Source organism: Falco peregrinus, chromosome 7 (assembly GCF_023634155.1).
Source record: "Falco peregrinus isolate bFalPer1 chromosome 7, bFalPer1.pri, whole genome shotgun sequence".
Classification (NCBI taxonomy): domain Eukaryota; kingdom Metazoa; phylum Chordata; class Aves; order Falconiformes; family Falconidae; genus Falco; species Falco peregrinus.
Genome location: NC_073727.1, coordinates 67,140,844 through 67,161,828, shown reverse-complemented (window position 1 = coordinate 67,161,828; position 20,985 = coordinate 67,140,844). Strand labels below are relative to the sequence as shown.

The following is a 20,985-nucleotide window of genomic DNA, read 5'->3' as shown; positions in this document are numbered from 1 at the left end:
TTTATACAGATAAAAATAACATTTTTTATGCCTTTTGCTTATTCAGATAATTAATCACTTGTTAAGTTTGCTAAAATTGGGAGGAGTTAGTCTTAAAAAATAGAGGGTGCCTGAAGACATAGAACTTATGGCAAATCATATAGGTACTTTTCTATTTTATGTTTGATTTAAGCTGTTTAACTATTCCTAAATTGTTCACTGAATGTAGTATAAATTTGTAAGAGAAAAGTTATATAAGTTACAAGCTTCTGCAGACACAAATCCTGGACTAGCTGCTTTTTAAGCCACTTTTCAAAACATAAACTTTAAAAGTACCTGTATGATTGTTTCAGTGAACCGTTAAAGAGGTGACTTCCTAAACCTTTCAACACATCCCTTTATAAATTATGTTTTAAGATGCATGTAATAAACAGCAACTAGTAAGTTCTTTAAAAACTACTGCCTACAGATATCAGGCTAATATTAGCAAATCTCAGTGCACCTTCATATAGAATAAGAGATTCACAGTTGTCCCCACCCCATAAATGAATTTCACAGATTTTTCAAAGCAGTTTATCTCCTGATATAATGGATCAGATTAAAACACAACCTCAGACTAAGACACTTTCCCACTGAAGTAGTTCAGTTAGACATTGATGCAAAAAGTGAGATTCATTTAACTTACAGATATTTCAGATTTTCAAGGTCTTCAAATGCCCCACTAGGTATTCTTTTGATTTGATTGTTGTTTAGAAGCCTATATAAAGAAATAAATAGCCATTTATTTTAACATACAGGAATAGTAGGGGGGGAAACGTGTAACAGCAGGTGTAATGTAGCATTAAAAGGAAAACGTAAAAAAATATATATTTTTTCCCCTAACAGTAACTGTCAGAAGAAAAGTTATGTGCTTACAGATGCTCAAAGTCACTACCTTGCAGAAGACTCTGAAAAAAATAGAAAGAAATTTAAAAAGTAAAAAAATATCTACAAACTGAAAAAATGTGGGGGTTTTGTAGGTATCTGAAATGAGGATGAAGGGAAAAAATTTTGGTCTCAAATCTACACATCAGTTTGAAATTGATAAAATCAATAGTAACAAATATTTGTCATTAGCAGGTACATTAAAGTGACTTTTCCTAGATGGATCTTAGCAATATTCTGGTGTACTGGGCCCTTTACACCATACTGCAACACAACTGTATTCTGGTGTGAACACACAGTACAATATTTCTCAATACACGTGTTATGTGTTTCCAGGATAAATAGGTAAGTGATTGAAAGCTCACTGATATCACTAGCAAAGACCTCCATAAAAAGCAGCTCATTAGGAACAAAAACTTCCAACTTCTCACAGTCCTAGTGAGCACATTAGAATAGGAAATTTCAAAACACTAGAGTTTGTCAAATATTTTGTAACTGCACCACATTTGCAACTCTGAGCCTTTGAATAGCTTTGGTTTAACTCCATGACTTATCATGTAATATTCCACTAAAGTCACTTAGCACAATTTGGAAAAAATTATACAGTGAATATCTGTATTTTTCATACCTCAAATTAAAGTATGTTAATAAAACATTAGGATGGAAATAAATTTCCCTTTTTTTAATATACATATATCTGATTTTGTTTTCAAACACTTTGAGCCTAAAATCCACTTCCCTCACCTGTGTAAATAGTACAGATGAAATTTTTGAGATTACTTACCTGTGATAAGTGAGCAAATTTGGCACATTATCAAATTAAACACATTAAATCAAAAGGGGAAAGGGCCTTAGGGCTGAAAAATAACTTACAGTGTGTTCAGGTTTTTAAGCCGTCTAAACTCTCCAGGCTGGATTTCTTTAATCCTATTAAATCTTAGGTCTCTGTAGAATAAAGGAAGAAGAATCACATTATAAAAAAAACCTATGTATTTTTTCACATGGCAAACTGAACTAAGCACAAGTCTTTTGTGACCACTGTGACCAGCCTCCATCCATAAACCATAGCTTTTGACAGCAGCAGAAGGCAAAACAAATCCAAACACTGTTTGACAAGTCTAAGCAGAGGACTGACCAAACCCAGCCTCAGCAGTCAGTGCTGAAGGCTCTATCCAAGTCAAACCTGTGGTCATGAAGGATGTTCTCTTCCACAGTGAAGCAACTTGCAATGGGATGTTTCACTGAATTGAATCGTCTATGTTTTTTAAAAGCTACTTGTAAATAATACAGTAAGTAAACAGATATTGAAAAATTTGGATCAGAAAAAAACACTCAGGAAAAGAGAAATAGCTTTCAAAACTTTTAAGACTTTTTTTTTTTGTTGTTGTTTTGGGTAAGGAGGTTTAAGTGCCTTCTATTGTCCTGCTTTTAAAATCTGTAAATCCAGCTGTATGACGCTGTCTATTTTCTTATTTAATTTTACTTTCTCTTAGTTTTTACTATGTTTTTACCATCTTCAGTTTCCTGTTAAATCTATACCTTAATGAGAACTTCTTAAATCAGAAGGAAACCAGTTTCTCGGGCGAGGTGCTGTAGAGTGAGCAGGGATAGAAAGCAAGATGGCAGCCATGCAGGGGTGTGGGGAAATGCCAGGGCTGTGCCAGTCTCACACCTCTCTCCTGCAGAGAGGCGGCAGCAGCTCTTTCACCCCTGCCCACCTCCTGTCCTCCACTGGGTACGAGTCTCATAGTCTTGCTGCTTGTTTGCACTGGCTGTTGTATTCCCAGCGGCTCAGAAACTGATTAAACCAAGTCGTCGGGACCAGCAATAAACACATAAAATAAAACAACAACAACCACCCAAAACGAAAACAACCCCACAACACAAAACCCACCAGAAAACACTTTTCTGCCTGATTAGCAATCTGAACAGATTTCCTGGGCGATCATACAGGTGGGACAGGGACTGTGAGGAAAGATCAAGACCAGGAGAAAGGAAGGAGGACAGCACACCTGCCCTGTTCCCTCCCTAGCAGCACACCAAGGCACCAAGGACACCAGGACTGTATAATCCCCGACAAGCTAGAAGGGAAACAAACAGAAAGCGAGTAAAATCTGAAAGACCACAGTTATTGCATTGTCTTTCCTAGAACACACAGTTATTGGTTGCTTTCAAAAGGTAGGGCATAAACTTGTCATAATGTCAATCTTTATACCAAAACCTGTCCTCATTAAAACACAAATATGCACTGTATTTTAACAGGTAGTATGTTATCAAGAAGTGTCTCTAGAATTTATTTAGTCAAATGAAATCTAGAAAAGCCAAGAAAAAGCCAGCTGCATACTAATCCCATGTAACTCCACTGGCTGAGGCTGTAAGTCTTGGGGGGTAGAGTTGCCTTAAGTCTTTTGCACAGAGCATGCTTAAGCATCATTCCTCATCAATCAGCCCATCAGGGCTTATTCAGCCCTGGAATAATGGCCTCAGAAGGACTTTTTCTACATAAGTGGTTTAGGATACAGACGGACGGTTCATTGTAAGGAAAGGATTAGACATGTGGTTCTGTTTGCATTACACGCCACCAAAATATTTGATCAGTGACTGGAATAAATGAGGGATGCAAACTGCTATCCCTTATTTAGATGCATAGTTAAACTGCCTGTAGACATGCAGGACAGCCCCCTTACTCAACTGCCCGCTGAACTGAGGATTTCCAGAGCAAGAAGCAGAAATTGTCACGGCTTGAATTTGTTCATTACAAAAGCATCTTCTTCATTACAGCAAAACTTTTTTATCACTCACACAAAACACACACATCCCTGACGAGAAAGACGTGCTGCCTATGAGTCACTGAATCTCAAGTGCTGAGATTTTCTAAAAAAACATTGCATCTCATAGCCTTCACTGAGAGAATATAGAGATGATCCCATCATTGGGCATGATTATTGAGACCTTTTTCTAAATTATCTGAAATTTTATTGTGTTTCAAAGCAGCATTTTAATTTTGATTAAAATAATCAAAAGTGCAAAAATCCAATATTCATGAATGGAATATTGAAAAGTGGGTATTTTTCAAATTCCTCAAAATACTATTACAACTAGAAATAGTTAGCTCCTGAACAACAAGAGACTTTTCAAATTGATTTTTTTTTTAAAGTTCCACAATTAAAAATAAATATTTACGCAAAGTAGGAATAGACCAAACCTGGAATGTCTTTTTATATGTAAACTATATATATTTGTCTATATGAAAAGCAAGCCTATTCCCTGCAGTGAAGCAAACAAGTATGTAACTTTCATGAATGCAATGGAGCCAGTCCTCTGAGTCAGCATCAAAATGAGCACCTTTCTGATGTGTCAAATCCATTCTGCAGTAACTCACAAGGATAACTAGGGATCAGCAACGCCAATCAAAATAATTCATATTATTTTACCATCACTGCATAAAGTGATATTTTACCCCAACTCTTGACACTATTGCCCTTCTCATATGAAGCTGTTAAAACTAAATAACACATCATATTTGAAACCCTACCCATTCACTGTCATTCTCCATATAGGTACTAAAAAAGCTGTAACAAAACACAGCACCCAAATTTTCCCTAGAGCCCAGTACATTTGGTATCTGTAAGTAAAATGTTTCCTAGAAAGCCAAGATGAAAACAAGCCATTTCTATAAAAACTAATCACATATTTTGTTTAAAACTAGTACTTCGGCTATATTAAAATTGGAGAAAAAACAATGTTAATCTTACTAAAATGTAGAATTATGATTTTGGCACATTCCTTCCAAGGGGAGCTCTTTCTCCAAAGGAAGTAACACTTCTAAGTGTCAACTCAAAGCTTTTTCATTAATTTTCCCACACAAAATTCCCCAAAACGAAGTGAGGCAGATCACAAATGCTGTTCAAAATAAAGAACACATAACCTCTTTCATTCTCTAAATTAAGATAATTACACTTCACAAGGTATTTCTTGTACACAGAAGATAGAAGTTAAGTCATAGCCACTATAAAATTTTCAAGAAGAAATTCAAACTGTCTTAATTTCCTTATATAACAGGATCATAAGCCAAGCAGCCAAAGGAAATAAACTATATATTGCATACATTAGTTTAAGGGTTTTGATACAGGCCATTCACATAAACAAACCAGAGAAATATGGTTTACATGAAATATCTATAAACCAGGTGTTCAACTGGTTGGGAAAACAAGAGCCTAAGCAAAGACTTGTTATTGAACTGAAACACTCTATCAAGTAGAACCCAGCAGAGGTCTGCCATAAGGTATTAAATATTTTGAGACAACCTGGTAGGAGGAAAATAAGCTTACAAAGTTTGCAGATGTTAGCAAATTTGGAGTGACTGCAACTATTCTAGAACATGTTTAGTATTAAAAACAAGCGTGAAGTTATAAACCCCTGAGATGTGGAAATAATTAACTCCACAGCAATGGCACAGGGGAGAATCAGCCAGCCACCAGTTCTTTCAAAGCCAATTGAAATCTGTTTCAGTAGGTGATGAAAAAAAATTGAAAAAAACTCAGTTACCACTACCATACCACTGTAGAAAAACATATTCCACACTAGACAGGAGCACTATTTCAGGCTTGAAATGTCATCCTCCCATGGTACAGATCCCATGTCCATCTTATGAGAACCAACCACATTTCAGCAGACAGGAGAAGAGCTTAGAGCAAAAGCATAACAGCAACCAGAGCACAGGGAAGCATCCCCTTGGAGAGTGAATGGCAGGAATGAGGACTGTGTTAGACCGAAAAATGAGTAAGGGGAGCTCAAGCAGGCCATTATGGTTCAGCTCTTCAAAGACATTTTGTGTTGCTGAAATAATGTGTGGTTAATCAGCATGATGAGTTTTGTGGGTTTTTTTTTTTTTCCAGACTAGTTCCTGCCCAACCATTCTGCCACATGACTTTTTAGTCACAAAAGCCTGTTCCCTGCCCATTCATTTCTCTTCCACCTTTTGCATTGTCCCTCCTTTTGCTCCTACAAACTGACTGCACCCTGGCTGTATGCTGTGCTTCAGGGCTTAGTAAGCCTGACTTCAGTGACCAGCCAGTGCACCAAAGGGTTAAAACAGCAGACTGAGGGAGTCCACGCCAGATGCTGACTGTCATTTTTCCCCTTCCTAATCTCTAAATAACAAATGAAACAACTAAAAAAAATTATGCAAACACCTATGATGATGACGTGATTTTAAGGTACTATAATAACTTTTGCATAATAATCCAAACCTAAATGTCACACATTTAGCTTTTCAAACAAAAACTGCATACCCAACTCCTAATTGGGATTGCCTCCTTCACTGTGTGTTTCACAGTGAAAATATTTACTCCTTTAAAATTATACTTAGACAACATAACAATACTTTTAGGGAAGTGTATGCTACTGCTGCTTTCTTTTACTGAATTCTCTTAGCTTGTGGTCCTGTACCTAAGCATCTTTCTTCAAAGTCTGCCTTATCTCCTAAAACACTTTGCTAACAGCATTAACTCTTAGCTCTGCTCCTCAAACATAGCCACATGTATATACACACATAAAAAAAAGTCATTACAACAAAAATGCACTTTCCTTCCTGTGTAAAACCTGAAAACTTGTCCTTCTGTCAACTCACAAAAATATCCTAAATACCAATAGTTACCATTTTTGTCCTTCTTGCAACCCTCCACAACTAACGATTTAAATTGTAAAAACACACTTCAGCCACATAGACTTCCCTAGAAGCTTCCCTAGAATGCTTCCCTTTGAAGTATTACATCTTCCCTGAATGCCACAAACAAAACAACATGTCAACGGTGCCTAGTAAACTGAATACTCTCAGGATTGTTTTCCTGGCCCCGCATCATCTGCTCTATGCTAATTCATGGAGGGTAAGGCTGCGTAGGCCAAGAATGTGCCAGGGAGCACGCTGACAATTCAGCAACTGGACACCTCTGAGAGTTGCATTCCAGTGCCTGGGAATGGTCTGGGTCCCACAGCACCACGAACAGCCCAACAGCCGTGGGTCAGGAAGCATGCAGCAAATGGGGTGCACACACACAGTTGCTTACCAGGCTTCTTATGTGTTGTTATGTGAATGAGGTTTTATGAAAACCTGTACAACCTAGATGTATTGCATATAAATAAATGCAGTATCTGTATGTTTTCTTTTCTGTGACAAAGTGATCAAGACCTGTGCTGCAGACACTTTGTCTGAAAATAAATTCTTCCTAATAAATTCTTTATTTGAGCTGTCTCCATTTGTCTCCCCAGCTTAGACTGCCTATTCCTAACAACAGTAAACTATTTCCAATTTAGGATTTAAAATTAACTTTTAAGAATACTTTCATCTAATTAATCACGGTGAAAACTTCTAATCATATAATTAAAAAACATTACACAGCTGCTACTGAACCATACAATCCAATGCTCCTGTGGCCCTGGCACTCCAGAATGCCCTATTTAAAGTTTGCACTAACAGTGCACAGTAACGAAAGTTTTCTGTTAACACATCCTGATGGGGCAAGGCAACGTTTGGGCATATAAATTCATTGCAAGTTAACAAAATAATAGTTTAGAAAATAAGTAATAAATACTAAAAGGCATTAATAAATATTTGGAATACGAAAATCACAAAGGACACAGCAAGCAATAAAGCTTTCAAATGTACTGACCTTATACATCAAGCATCTTCCAAGAAAAGCTGTTTCATATCACTGTTTGAAATACAGGAATCCCTTTTAGAGAAGAGGCTGGTTTTACTCAGAGCAAACCATGCACTGAAATTAAAACTGTAATTTTTTTTGTAAAAAAATACATTAAGTGCATTTTTCCTTTATTTTTTTGCTTTTCTAATTATTGCAAAACAACACACGGGACAGTTAAAGCTTTACATTTCATTACTTTTATAAAAGATTAAACTTGGTGTTTAATAATCTTAATTCAGATTCCTTTTTGCATATGTTTGACTTTCAAAGATTCTGTTGCTTCATCAAACTAAGAAAAATCATGAACTGATTTAAAATAGGGCTGCCAAGACAATGGCATGTACCCCCTGTCCTGCACCACAATGGGCAGCAGCCTGCAGATCAAGTTGTAGATACTCAACATCAAAACAAAGTCATCCCCAGTCATCACCTCACTGATAACAATCTATCTGATGCCAAGTAATAAGCACCAGCTGATCAGCACCTAATACAAAAGGCCTATGGGCAGATTCTTTATGAGGAATTGCTAGAGCAGCAGCAGGAAGGAGGACACCCGGGCTTCTCAGCTTGCTCCACACCAGCCATGTCCTTCCCATCTCTGCCTGCAGACTGGGTACCCTACCAGCTATTAGGGCTTGGAGGATTTCCCTGAGATCCCTTCATTGCTACAGGCTGGGTATATAGGAAATGGCTTTCCATTTTTTCAATTGTGATTTGTGTCAGAAGAAACTATGATGACACAAAAACTTAATATTAAGATCTTTAATTTTAAAAAGGGGAAAATAAAAAATAACATGGTAACTACTGCTTCATTCATAGCCATGTCTGGATATTGAAACACTGTATAATGTGATGATTTAATTAAAAACATTTATCTTGTGAAATAACGTATATATGCAAAGCATCAGGGCATTAGCAAAATACTCTACATGTCACACACATCTGACAGAAATGCTGCAATTACAGAGATTTCAAATCTTGTACCGCAACAAATATTCTTGCCATTTCTAAAGGTTGTGCAAGTTTACTATACACAGTCCTCTATGAATTAGTTCCAGTACACTTAAATCCAAATGCAAAATCTTTCAGGACATTTAACTTTAAATAAAATATTTTGTAAGAGCAAAGACAGCTGAAAATATTCAGAATTCTGGTTATACATCTTCCTAGCTGCAAGATGGAAATGAAAGCAAAATAAATCTGAAAGCTCTTTTGCTAGGGTATAAGATTTACGAAATGTAACATGAGGAAATGGTTTCCAAGTTTAACAGCTAGAATCACCAACATATCTCCCAAATAATATGTGCAAAATCTTAAAGTAAGGGAGATGACTTAGTTTGCTTTAGACACTTTTGCTCTATTATTTAAAAATGCTTGAGAGAAAAACTCTACATACAAATGGAAAATCTTTGGCACAATGTGCAATTTCATTTTCTGTTTATATCCCTCCTGATTTTGATAAAGATCAATGCAAAAATAGGCTATCAATCCTATTTCCCTCTCAGATTAAGGAATAAAGTTTAAATAATACATCTATTTGTTACTGGTTTCACTGTTGAGGTTAAGGAGGATAATAGGTGGTCTAATCAAGTATTCATTGCTTGTACTAACCCCAAATAATTCTGTGACATGAGATTATGTCTTCCTTACTAATTTTCGGGTAGAACTACTGTTCCACAGCACCTATATTTCTGAACTTCAGAAGATCCCTTGATAATTTCCATTTGTCATAACTTTTTCTTGACCAAAATGAAAATATTGTGTTACTTTGCTTAATAATGTTAGATGCCATCAACAGAACAAACTAAACACCATGTTACACTTCGATTTACTAAACTTGCTCTGGCAGACTATTTTTAAGCGTACAGCTCTCCAATATAATAGATTATAAATCCCATTCATATGTTGATGCTAAGAAACCCTACATGCAAATCAGAATAAATGAAACCAACAAACAATAAGAATGCCAAAAAAGTAGGGCTTCCAGTTTTCTCAAAAACCAGTATCCATCAAAATAAAATAAAGCGAAAGCATCAGATCTACCATTGGCGAACTAGAACAATGCATTTAAACTCAAATTTAGAAGATCTGCATTTGTATTAGCCTATCATATTGAAAGTATCCAATTTCATACTTTAAATTGAAAATATTTACTTATCTTTTAGCTTTGGACAAGAAAGAGGCAATATGAATGAAATCAACATAGTTGTATAATAAATACACTGACATTTGAAACATGACGTTGACACATTAATGACTTTTATTATTAATTTTCACTAAAAAAGAAAAGTACTGAAGCATTTACCAATTAAATCAAATCTTGATTTTTATTAGCAGTGAAGATAAGTATCTCATGACCTTGTTTCAAGGGCTAACCAGTACTTCAGCACTGATTTAGGACATAAATGAACTTTTTAATACAGAGATATTTCCTCACATAAGAAAAATCATCACAGCACCAAAATGGAAATATCTGAAAGGATACTACTGTCTTACGTATCTTAAAAATTGAAAGGTACTCAAATGCTAAGTGTGGATCATGAAAGAACAAACCCCATGCCCAACTCCCTGCCTCAAAGGTAGACACTTTCAAAAGGTCCAGTGAAAACTATTTAAAGCTAAACCTCTTCCTCTGTATGTGACTCTGATCTGTATGGTCATATAATCTTTATTACCTTAATCTGACAAATTAAAAGGAGGCAGTTGCTTTGGTTTGGCAAGAACTAGCAGGAATAATGCAAACTACTTTAAAAGGATATATTTCTCATTGTTACAACTTTCTGATAGAGATAAGAAGTCTGAAGAAGATGTGTGTGTGAAAGAATGCACTCTTACTCATCTTACTCATCTGTAAGGCTAGTTATGAAGTGTTGATTGGCAGCAACTGACAAAACAGAAAAATGACAGTTTCTCCAGCTGCATTATATATACTGAGTCTGGAAAAAAATGCAAACTAGTTCATCTCCTTTTGCTGTAGAAAGAAGGAGGGAATAACTTAATAGATAAACGTTAGATTTTTAGATCTATTAGATTTAATAGGTTAAATTAATAAATTAAGTTAAAGAATGACCATTGCATTTATCATTTGTTTAGCTCTCTTCAGACGTTTTAATAAGGTAGGAAATGTCTTAACTGGATCACGTTGTCATTGGCAAATTGAAAAGAACAAAATAAGAGAAAAATATTTTTTTCTAACAGTTGAAGATTAATTTCTACCCAGCAGAAATAACCTATACCATAAATGCCAAACTACTATGTTTCTCAACACAGAACAAAAGATCTGCAAATGCCAGCAAGACTACATTGCTTATGTCTACTTTAGTCTTACTCTTTTTTTTTTTTTTTTTTTTTTTTTTTTTTTTTTATTCAAGGTCATCCCAGCAGGAAATGAAAAACAGCCATCAGCATAGTAAAAACATTCAAACAGAGCAGAGCATGAAAATTGCACAAAAGAGGTTATATAATCAAGTCAGTGCAGTAACTGGATGATGTCAATGGCACTTTAATGCTGCTTTAACTACTGCCCTGTAAAAAAATGTGTCACTTTGTTGAACAAACAAAGAGAAGGCCACCACTTTAAAAAAATAAAACCAAACCTCACTTTCAGCTATAGCACTACTTGTAGTAAACCTCACTGCTAACACTGTAACATTTTCTAGAATACCAGAGGAACCAAGATTATTTTTTTTGACTGGTTTTAAGATTTAGCTCTAGCAATTCTTTTACGAACAAAATTACATCATTCTCCTTTTTCTTGGCAATTCATTTTCTGGATTAATTCTTCCCCAGTCTAATTACTGATAGAATATGTGATTTTCTTCAGTTTACACAGAGATTTTTATTATCAGCAGCACTCAGCATATAAAATAAATCAGCTGCATTTTTAGATGGGAAACGAAAACATAATTCTTACATGGTGTGTGGGTGTCATAGTCAATAATATTTAGTTTTCCATAATTTTAGTGACAAAAACAGTAGGATCACTAAAAATACTGAAATTTGTAGAACAGGAGTCAGAATATTTGGCAATACTCACCTTCATCATAAAACCATGCTTAAAAAAACATAAAGAATGAATTCTGATTGATGTATCAATTATCTAATTAAAATAATACCCAATTTGCACAAATATTTAAGATTTGTTGGCAGAGAATGCAGTTTTATAAGTCTTTAAAAATACATTTATCAGATACAGCTTTGGTGAATGGAGAGCTTATGATATATCCTTCTCCAAAAGCTAAGGATTTGTTTTAAATAACAATTATTTTCTCATTAGAGTTGAAAGGAAAACATTTAAATGTGAACTCAATGAAAAGCAATACAGTATTGTCTTACTAAGTCTGTAGATCCCCCTGCTGCCCTTGTTGCCAATTTTTCCAACCAGCTATGCAGTACCATTAACAGGACTCGAGAGGGATTTACTGGTTCAAAGTTTTAGGCATGCAGGTTTAATTGTCAAGAATTACACATGGAAATTTTACCATGGCATGATCATGGCTCTGTCTCATCCACCTTCAGAGTCCTCCAAAATACATCCATTGCAGAAATAATGTATTTTGAAATTTAAAATTTTACTTTAGAATGAGAATTAGAAACAATTATATCTTACCAAACCAAAACACACAAACAAAAACCCCTCCTTTTAACAGTATGGGTATGGTTCTAAGAGGCATAACGCTATTTCTGCAGTCTGAAGAAACAAGAAGAAAACGCAAAAATCTGTCTGTTTCTCCAAGAGAGATTTTTTTCTAAACCTGAACAATGAAAAGGTTGTTGACAGTACAGCCATGTACCGATAATCATTACTGATTATTTTTGGCAGAAATACACTTGGGAAAGGGCTGCTTTCTTGTCCTGCATTTATACCATGCCCAATAAAATAGGGCATGATAGCTGTGCCTAAGTGCTGTGTTCAGACAAATACATGATGTTTAAGGTCTTGGGTCAAGGAAAGAGTGAACTAATGGTTGGCACAGTCTGTCTTGTAAAAAGCTACTGATAAATCAAAATATTTTTAGAGGAGTAGTGAGATGTTGGAGACACAATCTCTTCTCAGTTTTCTTCTCAATATTTATTTTTTCAACTGTATTTTTCAATCAAAATATAAGTTTCTCCTCTATAGTAGGCTAAAGAAGACACCAAAAATGGAAGCTGACTAGTTTATGGCATACCATGAACCACTGAAACAAATGCAGTAACAATTTCATTTGGTTTTGTAGTTAACAGTTGTGTGAATTACTGTGGAAAAACTCCACAGAAATACTGCTTTATTCTATAGTTATAAATTAATCTCCCTGCCACCCCATTCTGCAACACCAATAATGTTTCTGCACTTTTCTGTCTCACAGGAATGTTTAAGTCTAAACTCTATATCCATGAAATACTGATATTCTTAGAGGAAAGGACTGAAAGCCAGAAGGAAACTTGATCATCCCCTGACCTCCCACACAGGACAAGTCACACAACAGTACAAAAGTTCCTGTCTTAAGGCAATTAGTGCTGTCAGAGCTGAGCCACTCCTTTGACAAAAATACAAAACTGTTCAAAAACACCATGGATCAAGAAAAACCTAATGACTTGCTAGTCATTCTAGTAGTTAAAAATACTCACTGTTAAAAATTGGATAATCTCATCCTACTTCCAGCTTGAGCATGTTTATCTTCAGTTTTTAATCACTAGAAGTAAACAGCTGTAGCTGAGGAGTGGCACTGACCATTTTTTCTTAAAACGGATCCAGAGGAGTTAAGCACTGAAGTTCATACACATTTTTTTCTTTGCAGCAACAGTTCTTAAAGGTTTAAAAATAAATCCTAAAACTCCAAATATGGGTGGGAAGGACAATATATTCACAATTCTTTGTAATTTTTCCTGATTTTGTTCTATGGCAGATAAGTCTTTCTTTATCCATCCATCCAGGAAAATGGATGCAGGTGCAACGCAAGCAAATGAACATGCATACTCATAAAAGAAAATACACATTGATACAGAAGAAGGTATCAGCAGTGAGCTGAGGGCAATGAGCTCTCGGCAACAAAAGATCCTACAGCTGAAAACACAGATATGAATGAGGGCTGGGAAAGAGGTAACAAACTGTGCAGGCAAATCCTAGTATGGAAGTGTGATTTCCCTGTCAGTGCACTTCGGGCGGGTGGGGCTTTACATTCCTCAGGGCAGGCAGCCTCACTGATGCAGTGCATGTGAGCTTGCATTATATTTATTAGACCAATAAATAGCATTCAGCATCTACAATGCTGATGACCTTACTAAAGAATGCCCATTTTGTCTCCTTCAATTCAAAAAGTCTTGCAGTACAAAGATCAACATCAAGCCAAAGGATGTGGAAAATTGAAGGAATTGCTGCATCTGAAAATAACATCTAAAATTGACTCAGAAGCCTTTATTCATTGTAAATCTATAGCCTGTCTTCCCTCTCTACTAGGTGGATTTTATCAGAGTATATTTCCAACTGTTATGTACTTTCCAGTTATTTCCAATACAGTGATTGCTCTATTAGATTCAGACAAACTCAGAGGTGTCGTCAGAATTTATCTGGATACCTGTTCTTATAGAATTCCAAGGACATTTTACTATTAATATGAAAAGCATTATTAGCTTGCATAAAGAGTAAAAACAAAAATTTGGGTACTCTATCACTTGGCTACAGACCAGCTTCCTGGTTTCAGACAAAGCCACAGCTCTTCCTTCCACTTCATGGAAAATCCCAGGTCACCTCACTGAAAAAGCTGCAGCTCTTGGAATCATATTTTCTGTTTCCTGAGGTTAACAGGCTGCCAGAGCAGATAAATCAGCTATTTTCTTGCTCTGCCTCCAGCTCCTCCTGCTCCTGGCAAAGAAAACTCAGAAGAACTGGGAGTGACAGGGTTGTGTTAGGACTCCTCTGATACTTATCTCCTCATTCCTCATCAGTGCAGACAGTGTTCGAACAGGCATCTGTGTGTTCCTGTCTCTTGGAGAAGAGAAGCTGCTTTCTGCCTATGAAAAGCAATGGAAGCAGCTGCTAGAAGACATTCAACCTTAAGGTACCCAACTGAATGACTTTCAGGGAAGGGAATCTCTGGGAACAGATATTACTCCTGCCTTTTTCTTCTTGCTATGTGCATACTAACAGATATCAAAATTATACACAAAAAACCAAATAAAGCAATTCAGAGCCATTACTCATTTCCAACTCCTGCTTCCTACTCATTAGGGAATGAGTTACCTTACAGAACACATCAAAAGATTATATAAAAAATTGATAAATATTATGCTTTATACTATTTTATAGTCTTCCATAACTGGAATTAATCAACAAATAATCATTTTTATTTCACATTCCAAAACTAGAACTGAACTAAATAATATGCCTACAACTTCTTTCCCTACACATTTATTTTTCTTCTTTCTCTACCTATATTAAATCTGGATTGGCCAGAATGAAAAAAAACTTGGAAAACTGGATTGCTGCAAATTATAGATATGTCTGAAATTTCTAAATAAGTGTTAGCAGTCTTGCCCATGCTTGTTAGTTATTTTAAATCCCAGTGGCCTCAAGAGATCACATCTATTTTGCTTTATGTCATGCACCCTCTTCCTAGTAGTTCTAATATTGGAAGCATTAAATCAACAGTTACAGAAACACAGAATGGTCAGGGTTAGAAGGGACCTCTGGAGATCATCTAGTCCAACTCCCTTGTAAAGCAGGTTCTCCTAGACCAGGTTGTACAGAATCATGTCCAGGCAGTTTTCTTGAGATTCCACAACCTCTCTGGGCAGCCTGTGCCAGTGCTCTTACATCCTAAAAGGAAAGACATTTTTCCTCATATCCAGATGGAACTTTGTGTTGCAGTTTGCACCCATTGCCCCGTGTCCTGTCACTGGGCACCACCGAAAAGAGCCCGGCCCCATCCTCTCGACACCTGCCCTTAAAGTATTTGTAGGCATTGGTAAGATCCCCTCTCCTCCAGGCTAAACAGGCCCAGCTCTCTCAGCCTTCCCTCACAAGGGAGATGCTCCAGTCCCCTCATCATATTTGTAGCCCTCCGCTGAGCCCCCTTCAGCAGTTCCCAGTCTCTCTAGAACTGGGGAGCCCAGCACTGGACACAGCACCCCAGATGCGGCCTCACCAGGGCAGAGCAGAGGGGCAGGATCACCTCCCTCCACCTGCTGGCCATGATCCTCCTGATGCACCCCAGGGTCCCACTGGCCTTGGCCACCAGGGCACACTGCTGGCCCATGGGCACCTTGCTGCCCACCAGAGCTCCCAGGCCCTTCCCCGCAGAGCTGCCTCCCAGCAGGCCAGCCCCAGCCTGTACTGGTGCAGGGGGTTATTCCTGCCCAGGGGCAGGACCCTACACTTGGCTTTGCTGAACTCCATGAGGTCCCTCTCCGCCCAGCTCCCCAGCCTGCCCAGGTCTCGCTGAATGGCAGCACAGCCTGCTGGGGTCTCAGCCACTCCTCCCAGTGCTGTGTCACCAGCAAACGTGCTGAGGGGACACTCTGTCCCTTCATCCAGGGCACTGGTGAACAAGCTGAACAGGACTGGACCCAGTACTGACCCTTAGGGAACACTGTGAGCCACAGGCCTCCAGCCAGACTCTGCATCACCGATCACAACCCCCTGAGCTCTGCCACTCAGCCGGTTCTCAGTCCACCTCACTGTCCACCCATCTCACCCACACTGCCTGAGCTTACCTGTGAAGACGTTATGGGAGACAAGTGTCAACAACCTTGCTGAGGTCAAGGTAGATAACATCCACTGCTCTCCCGTCATCTACCCAGCCAGTCATTCCATCAGAGAAGGCTATTAGATTGTTCAGGCATGATATATTGACTACTCCCAATAACCTTCTTTTCCACCACACACTCGGACATCATCTCCAGGATGAGCTGTTCCATCACCTTTCCAGGGATGGAGGTGAGGCTGACTGGCCTGTAGTTTCCTGGGTCCTCCTTCCTGACCTTATTGAAGACTGCAGTGACATTGCCTTTCCTCCAGCCCTCAGGCACCTCTCCTGTCCACCGTGACCTTTCAAAGATGATACACAGTCGCTCACCAATAACATCTGCCAGCTCCCTCAGCACTCAGGGGTGCGGCCCATCAGGGCCCATGGATTTGTGGGTGTCAGGTTTGCTTAAATGACCTCTAACCCAATCCTCCTGAAGCAAGGGAAAGTCTTCCTTTCTCCAGACTTCCTCTCTTGCCTCCAGGGTCTGGGATACTGAGGGCCAGCCTTGACAGTAAAGACTGAAGCAAAGAAGACATTCAGTAACTCTGCCTTCTCTCTGTCCTTTGTCACCAGGGCACTCATCTAACTCAGCAGCAGGTGCATTTTCCCTTATCTTCTTTTTGCTACTGAGGTACTTGAAAGAAGCCCTTCTTGATGTCCTTGAAATCTCTCACCAGATTTAATTCCAAATGGACCTTACCCTTCCTCCTCACATCCCTGCATGCTCGGACAGTGTTCCTATATTGCTCCCAAGTGGCCTGTCCCTTTTCCCACATCCCATGAACTTCCTCCTTCTGAGTTTTGTCAGAAGCTCCTTGATCATCTATGCAGGCCTCCCGCCCCCTTTGCTTGATTTCTTACTCATAAGGATATACTGATATAGAGCTTAGAGGAAGTGTTGCTTGAATATTAGCCAGCTCGCTTACATCCCCTTAACTTCTAGAGCCCTAACCCATAGGATTCCTCCAAGCAGGTCCTTGAAGACACCAAAGAAGTCCAGGGTTGCAATCCTACTTGCTGCCCTGCTTCCTCCACACAGCATCCTGAACTCCACCATCTCATGACCACTGCAGTCAAGGCTGCCCCAAAGCGTCACATCCCCAACCAGTCCTTCTCCTTCTTTGTTTGTGAGTACAAGGTCCAGCAGCCTCCTTTGCTTGTTGGCTCCTCCCCCACCTGTGTTAAAATGTTATCACTACTCTGCAGGAACCTCCTGGACTGTATATGCCCAACTGTGCTGCCTTTCCAGCTGGTATCAAGGTACTTGAACTCCCCCATGATAACCAGGGCTTATGATTGTAAGCCTATCTCCAATTGTCTGTAGAAGGCCTCATCAACTTCCTTTTCCTCATCAGGTGGCCTGTAGTAAATATCCACAATGGTGTCACCCACATTGGCCTGTCCCTTAATCTTTACTCATAAGCTCTTGTCTCATTCTGCATCCACTCCTAGGTAGAGCTCCATACATTCCAGTTGCTCCCTCACATAAAGAGCAACTCCACCATCTCTCCTTGCTGGCCTGCCTTTCCTAAAAAGCACATAGCCATCCACAACAGCATTCCAGTCATGAGCTATCCCACCATGTGTCTATAACTGCAATGAGATCATGTCCCTGTGACCACTCTAATTCTCCCTGTTTATTCCCCATGCTGCATTCGTTGGCAGACAGGCATTTCAGACAGGCAATTGAGCATGCAGATTTCCCAGGAGGGGTGCTTGAGGATCCACCACAGCCACACACACCCTTGAGGTGCCTGGCCTTCCGGTACACATCGTGGGAGGCAGCTAAGGAACATATATCACTGCTCTGGTTGGCCTGGCTTATTCCCCAGTTGGATGTGATGGCGTGAGCATTGCCACGTTGGACCCCCTTCCCCTCAAGTCCTTCAGCTAAAAGCCCACCTCACCAAGCTGGCCAGCCTGCTGCCAAAGATGCCCTTGCCTCCTCTAGACAGATGAACCCCATCCCTCCCTAACAGGCTGTAATCAAAGAATGTCCCATTGTCATAGAAGCCAAACCCCCTCAAAATGGCACCAACCACAAAGCCAGAGGCTGATGTTCATTATGATGTCTAATTAATTAAAAAACACTTTTTTATATCTACGTAACTATTTCTTCATATTAACGAAGTACTAAAAGTATCAGAAAAAAGCATGAAACAGTTTGACAGGAAGCATTTTTACACACTTACATGTTGTTACTAAGGCCAAAAAATTAATTTCTGAGTATAAGACAATTCTGTGCTCCTTCAGTCTTCACAGTTTAATGCCAATTTTAAAGTTATAATTCAATCTGATTTTTTCCACTTTGAACATGTTCCAACTTACATCCTTGTTTTCATTACCCCCTATCAGTTACAAGCTAGCTATCACTCAGGCCATATAAATACCATTTGGGCCATGTGGAAAGCAACCCCACATGCCTCCCAGTAACACATCATAGCTAACGTGGATTCTCAAGGGGTCCTTCCTAGCGTTCAAATGGAAAGAAAAACGCTTTCAACCACCCATGTATGCAAAAGAAGGGGAAAAGTTAAAACATTTTATTAGTATTGCCAAAGTAGAATGAAAAGAAAATACTAGAAACAACTCTGAAAGGTTAAATAAAAACCTGCCTTTTACGAAAATCAGATGGTTTAAAATATCCATATAATAAATGAAGTAGCATGACAACTCAATAGATGGGAGATCTATTAAAAATTAATTTGTGAAAGTTAAAATTGTAAACGTTTCCAAAGGCACATGCTTTGGCTGCCAGGTGGCAGTGGCAGGCCCGGAAGGGTGCAGAGCTGGTGGGCAGCAGCTCTTGCTTCCAAGGCAAGGAGGGAAAATGGAACGGGACCTTTTCTGCAATAAGATCTCAGCAGGAAGACTCTGTGCATGCCAAACCTGCCCCTTCAAATCCCATCTCAAACTCTAGGCTATTTTTACGGTTTTCCCTGAGGGCAGGCCTATTTCGGTGAGGCCCCATGGGCAGTTAACAGCTTCCCTCAGGAAGCAATGCCTCCCCTCCTGCCCCCACCAGGCCACCCTTTCCCTGGGGGCTAACATGAGTGGCCACAGACATTGCAGCCCACAAAATCAGGGAAATGATTCAGAGTGAAAACAAATGTTTTCCCCTTATTTTTCAGCTAACTCTCAGAATTGACTGAGAAGACCAAGGGCAGGAATGAGCAACTACTGCTGGCACCCAGCAGCCAAAAGAAACCCAAGTACCACCCACAGGGTGTTTCTGGGTTGTTTTATTTTTTTATTATTTTTTTTTTAACTGCAAAGGGGTACAATTGCTGTTATGTAAATTAAAACAGAAAATTGAAACAAAACAAATAGGTACAGACTAGCATTAATATACTAAATAGAGCAGCTACTTAAATACATTAGATTTACTATTTCCTCTTAATAGACAGCATAGTCATCACAAAAAAATAAGTTTGAGTACTATGTACAGCCAAAAATTTAAAAACAATCTTGGTTTTAATAAGAAGATATAGCTACTAATTTTTACAGCTTTGAACAACAGATTCTTCCAATGTTTCTACTACCCAAAAATACATATTTACATGTCTAGGAAATGTATAAACTACTAATACTGTGCTTGACTAAGAACACTGTCATACATGTGGCTTAAAAGCCAGTGAAAAAATCCCTTCCACAAATATTATACACCAAATTTTAACTTCACCTGAGAAAGAATCCTCTGGACCCACAGCTAAATTACTGATGCTGTAAGACTGGTCAGAAGCACAAATAAACCCTCTGGTCCAGAGGCATACAAATGCCAACTTAGGGCTGGGTTTTCCACAAATACTTAAGGCACCTTAAGTAGAATTTAAGAGGCTGAAGAGTGCAAGCCACACAGCACTCAACCTCTTAAGCACATAAATTTCTACTGGTAAAGTTTCCTCAAGCATCAGAAGTTGTGCTAGTACAGTAGTGTCATGGCTGAAATCTCTCCTGAGAGATTATACACTTGATCTGGTCTCTGGAGGGCCAAATCCTTCCCATGTCTAAACCACACTGCTGAAGATAAAATGTCCATTAAGCTCAGCCTTATTTCCCACCCACTGAAGCTTTGTCACAATGCAGTGAAAAGCAACAGATTTTAGGAATCAAAGAGACACCAACCAAGATGAAAAACAAACAAACAAAAAACAACAACAACAAAAAACCAACCACCAAACCATCAAATTTTAAATCCACAAAGGTATTCAAGAAGTTTTTCAAATCCTGCTGCTACTTGAAATCTCTAGTATGTGGGTCCAGATCTTACAAAGAATTTATTTTATGGGATCTGCCATCATGACCAATTATCTCCAAAGTTCAAAGTTAAAAAATAAATTAATTCTACCCCAATCATCAGCTTCTTTTTAAAGCAGGTTTTTTATGTATACTGTCCAGAAGATTAACTCCTGGAAAATTAAATATCCCTTCAGAGGAATAATGATATTTTCAAAGCAAAGTCAACCTACAAAATCCAATAACTAAATAAGAAAATATTTTAATATTTAAGAATCCTACAAATTCTCCTTCAGATAACAGACTAAGATATCTTTTGTATTATAGACTAGTGATGATATATATATTTCTTCTGATTTTCAGGAGAAGAGTTTGGGAAGGTAGCTATGGAAATATAACAATAAAAAAACCCT

The 20,985-nt window shown here is 38.4% G+C and overlaps 1 protein-coding gene across 2 annotated transcripts in view; it reads right to left on the bottom strand.

Annotated features, from left to right (window-relative positions):
- PXDN (peroxidasin) overlaps positions 1–20,985 on the bottom strand; it is a 90,283-nt gene that overhangs the window by 57,411 nt on the left and 11,887 nt on the right. For both annotated transcript variants that reach the window (XM_055810689.1, XM_055810690.1), the window contains exons 2-3: positions 1,777–1,848; positions 665–736 (exon numbers count right to left, since the gene is read on the bottom strand). In XM_055810689.1, coding sequence (XP_055666664.1) covers positions 665–736; positions 1,777–1,848 — 144 coding nt within the window. The remainder of the gene's footprint in view (positions 1–664; positions 737–1,776; positions 1,849–20,985) is intronic.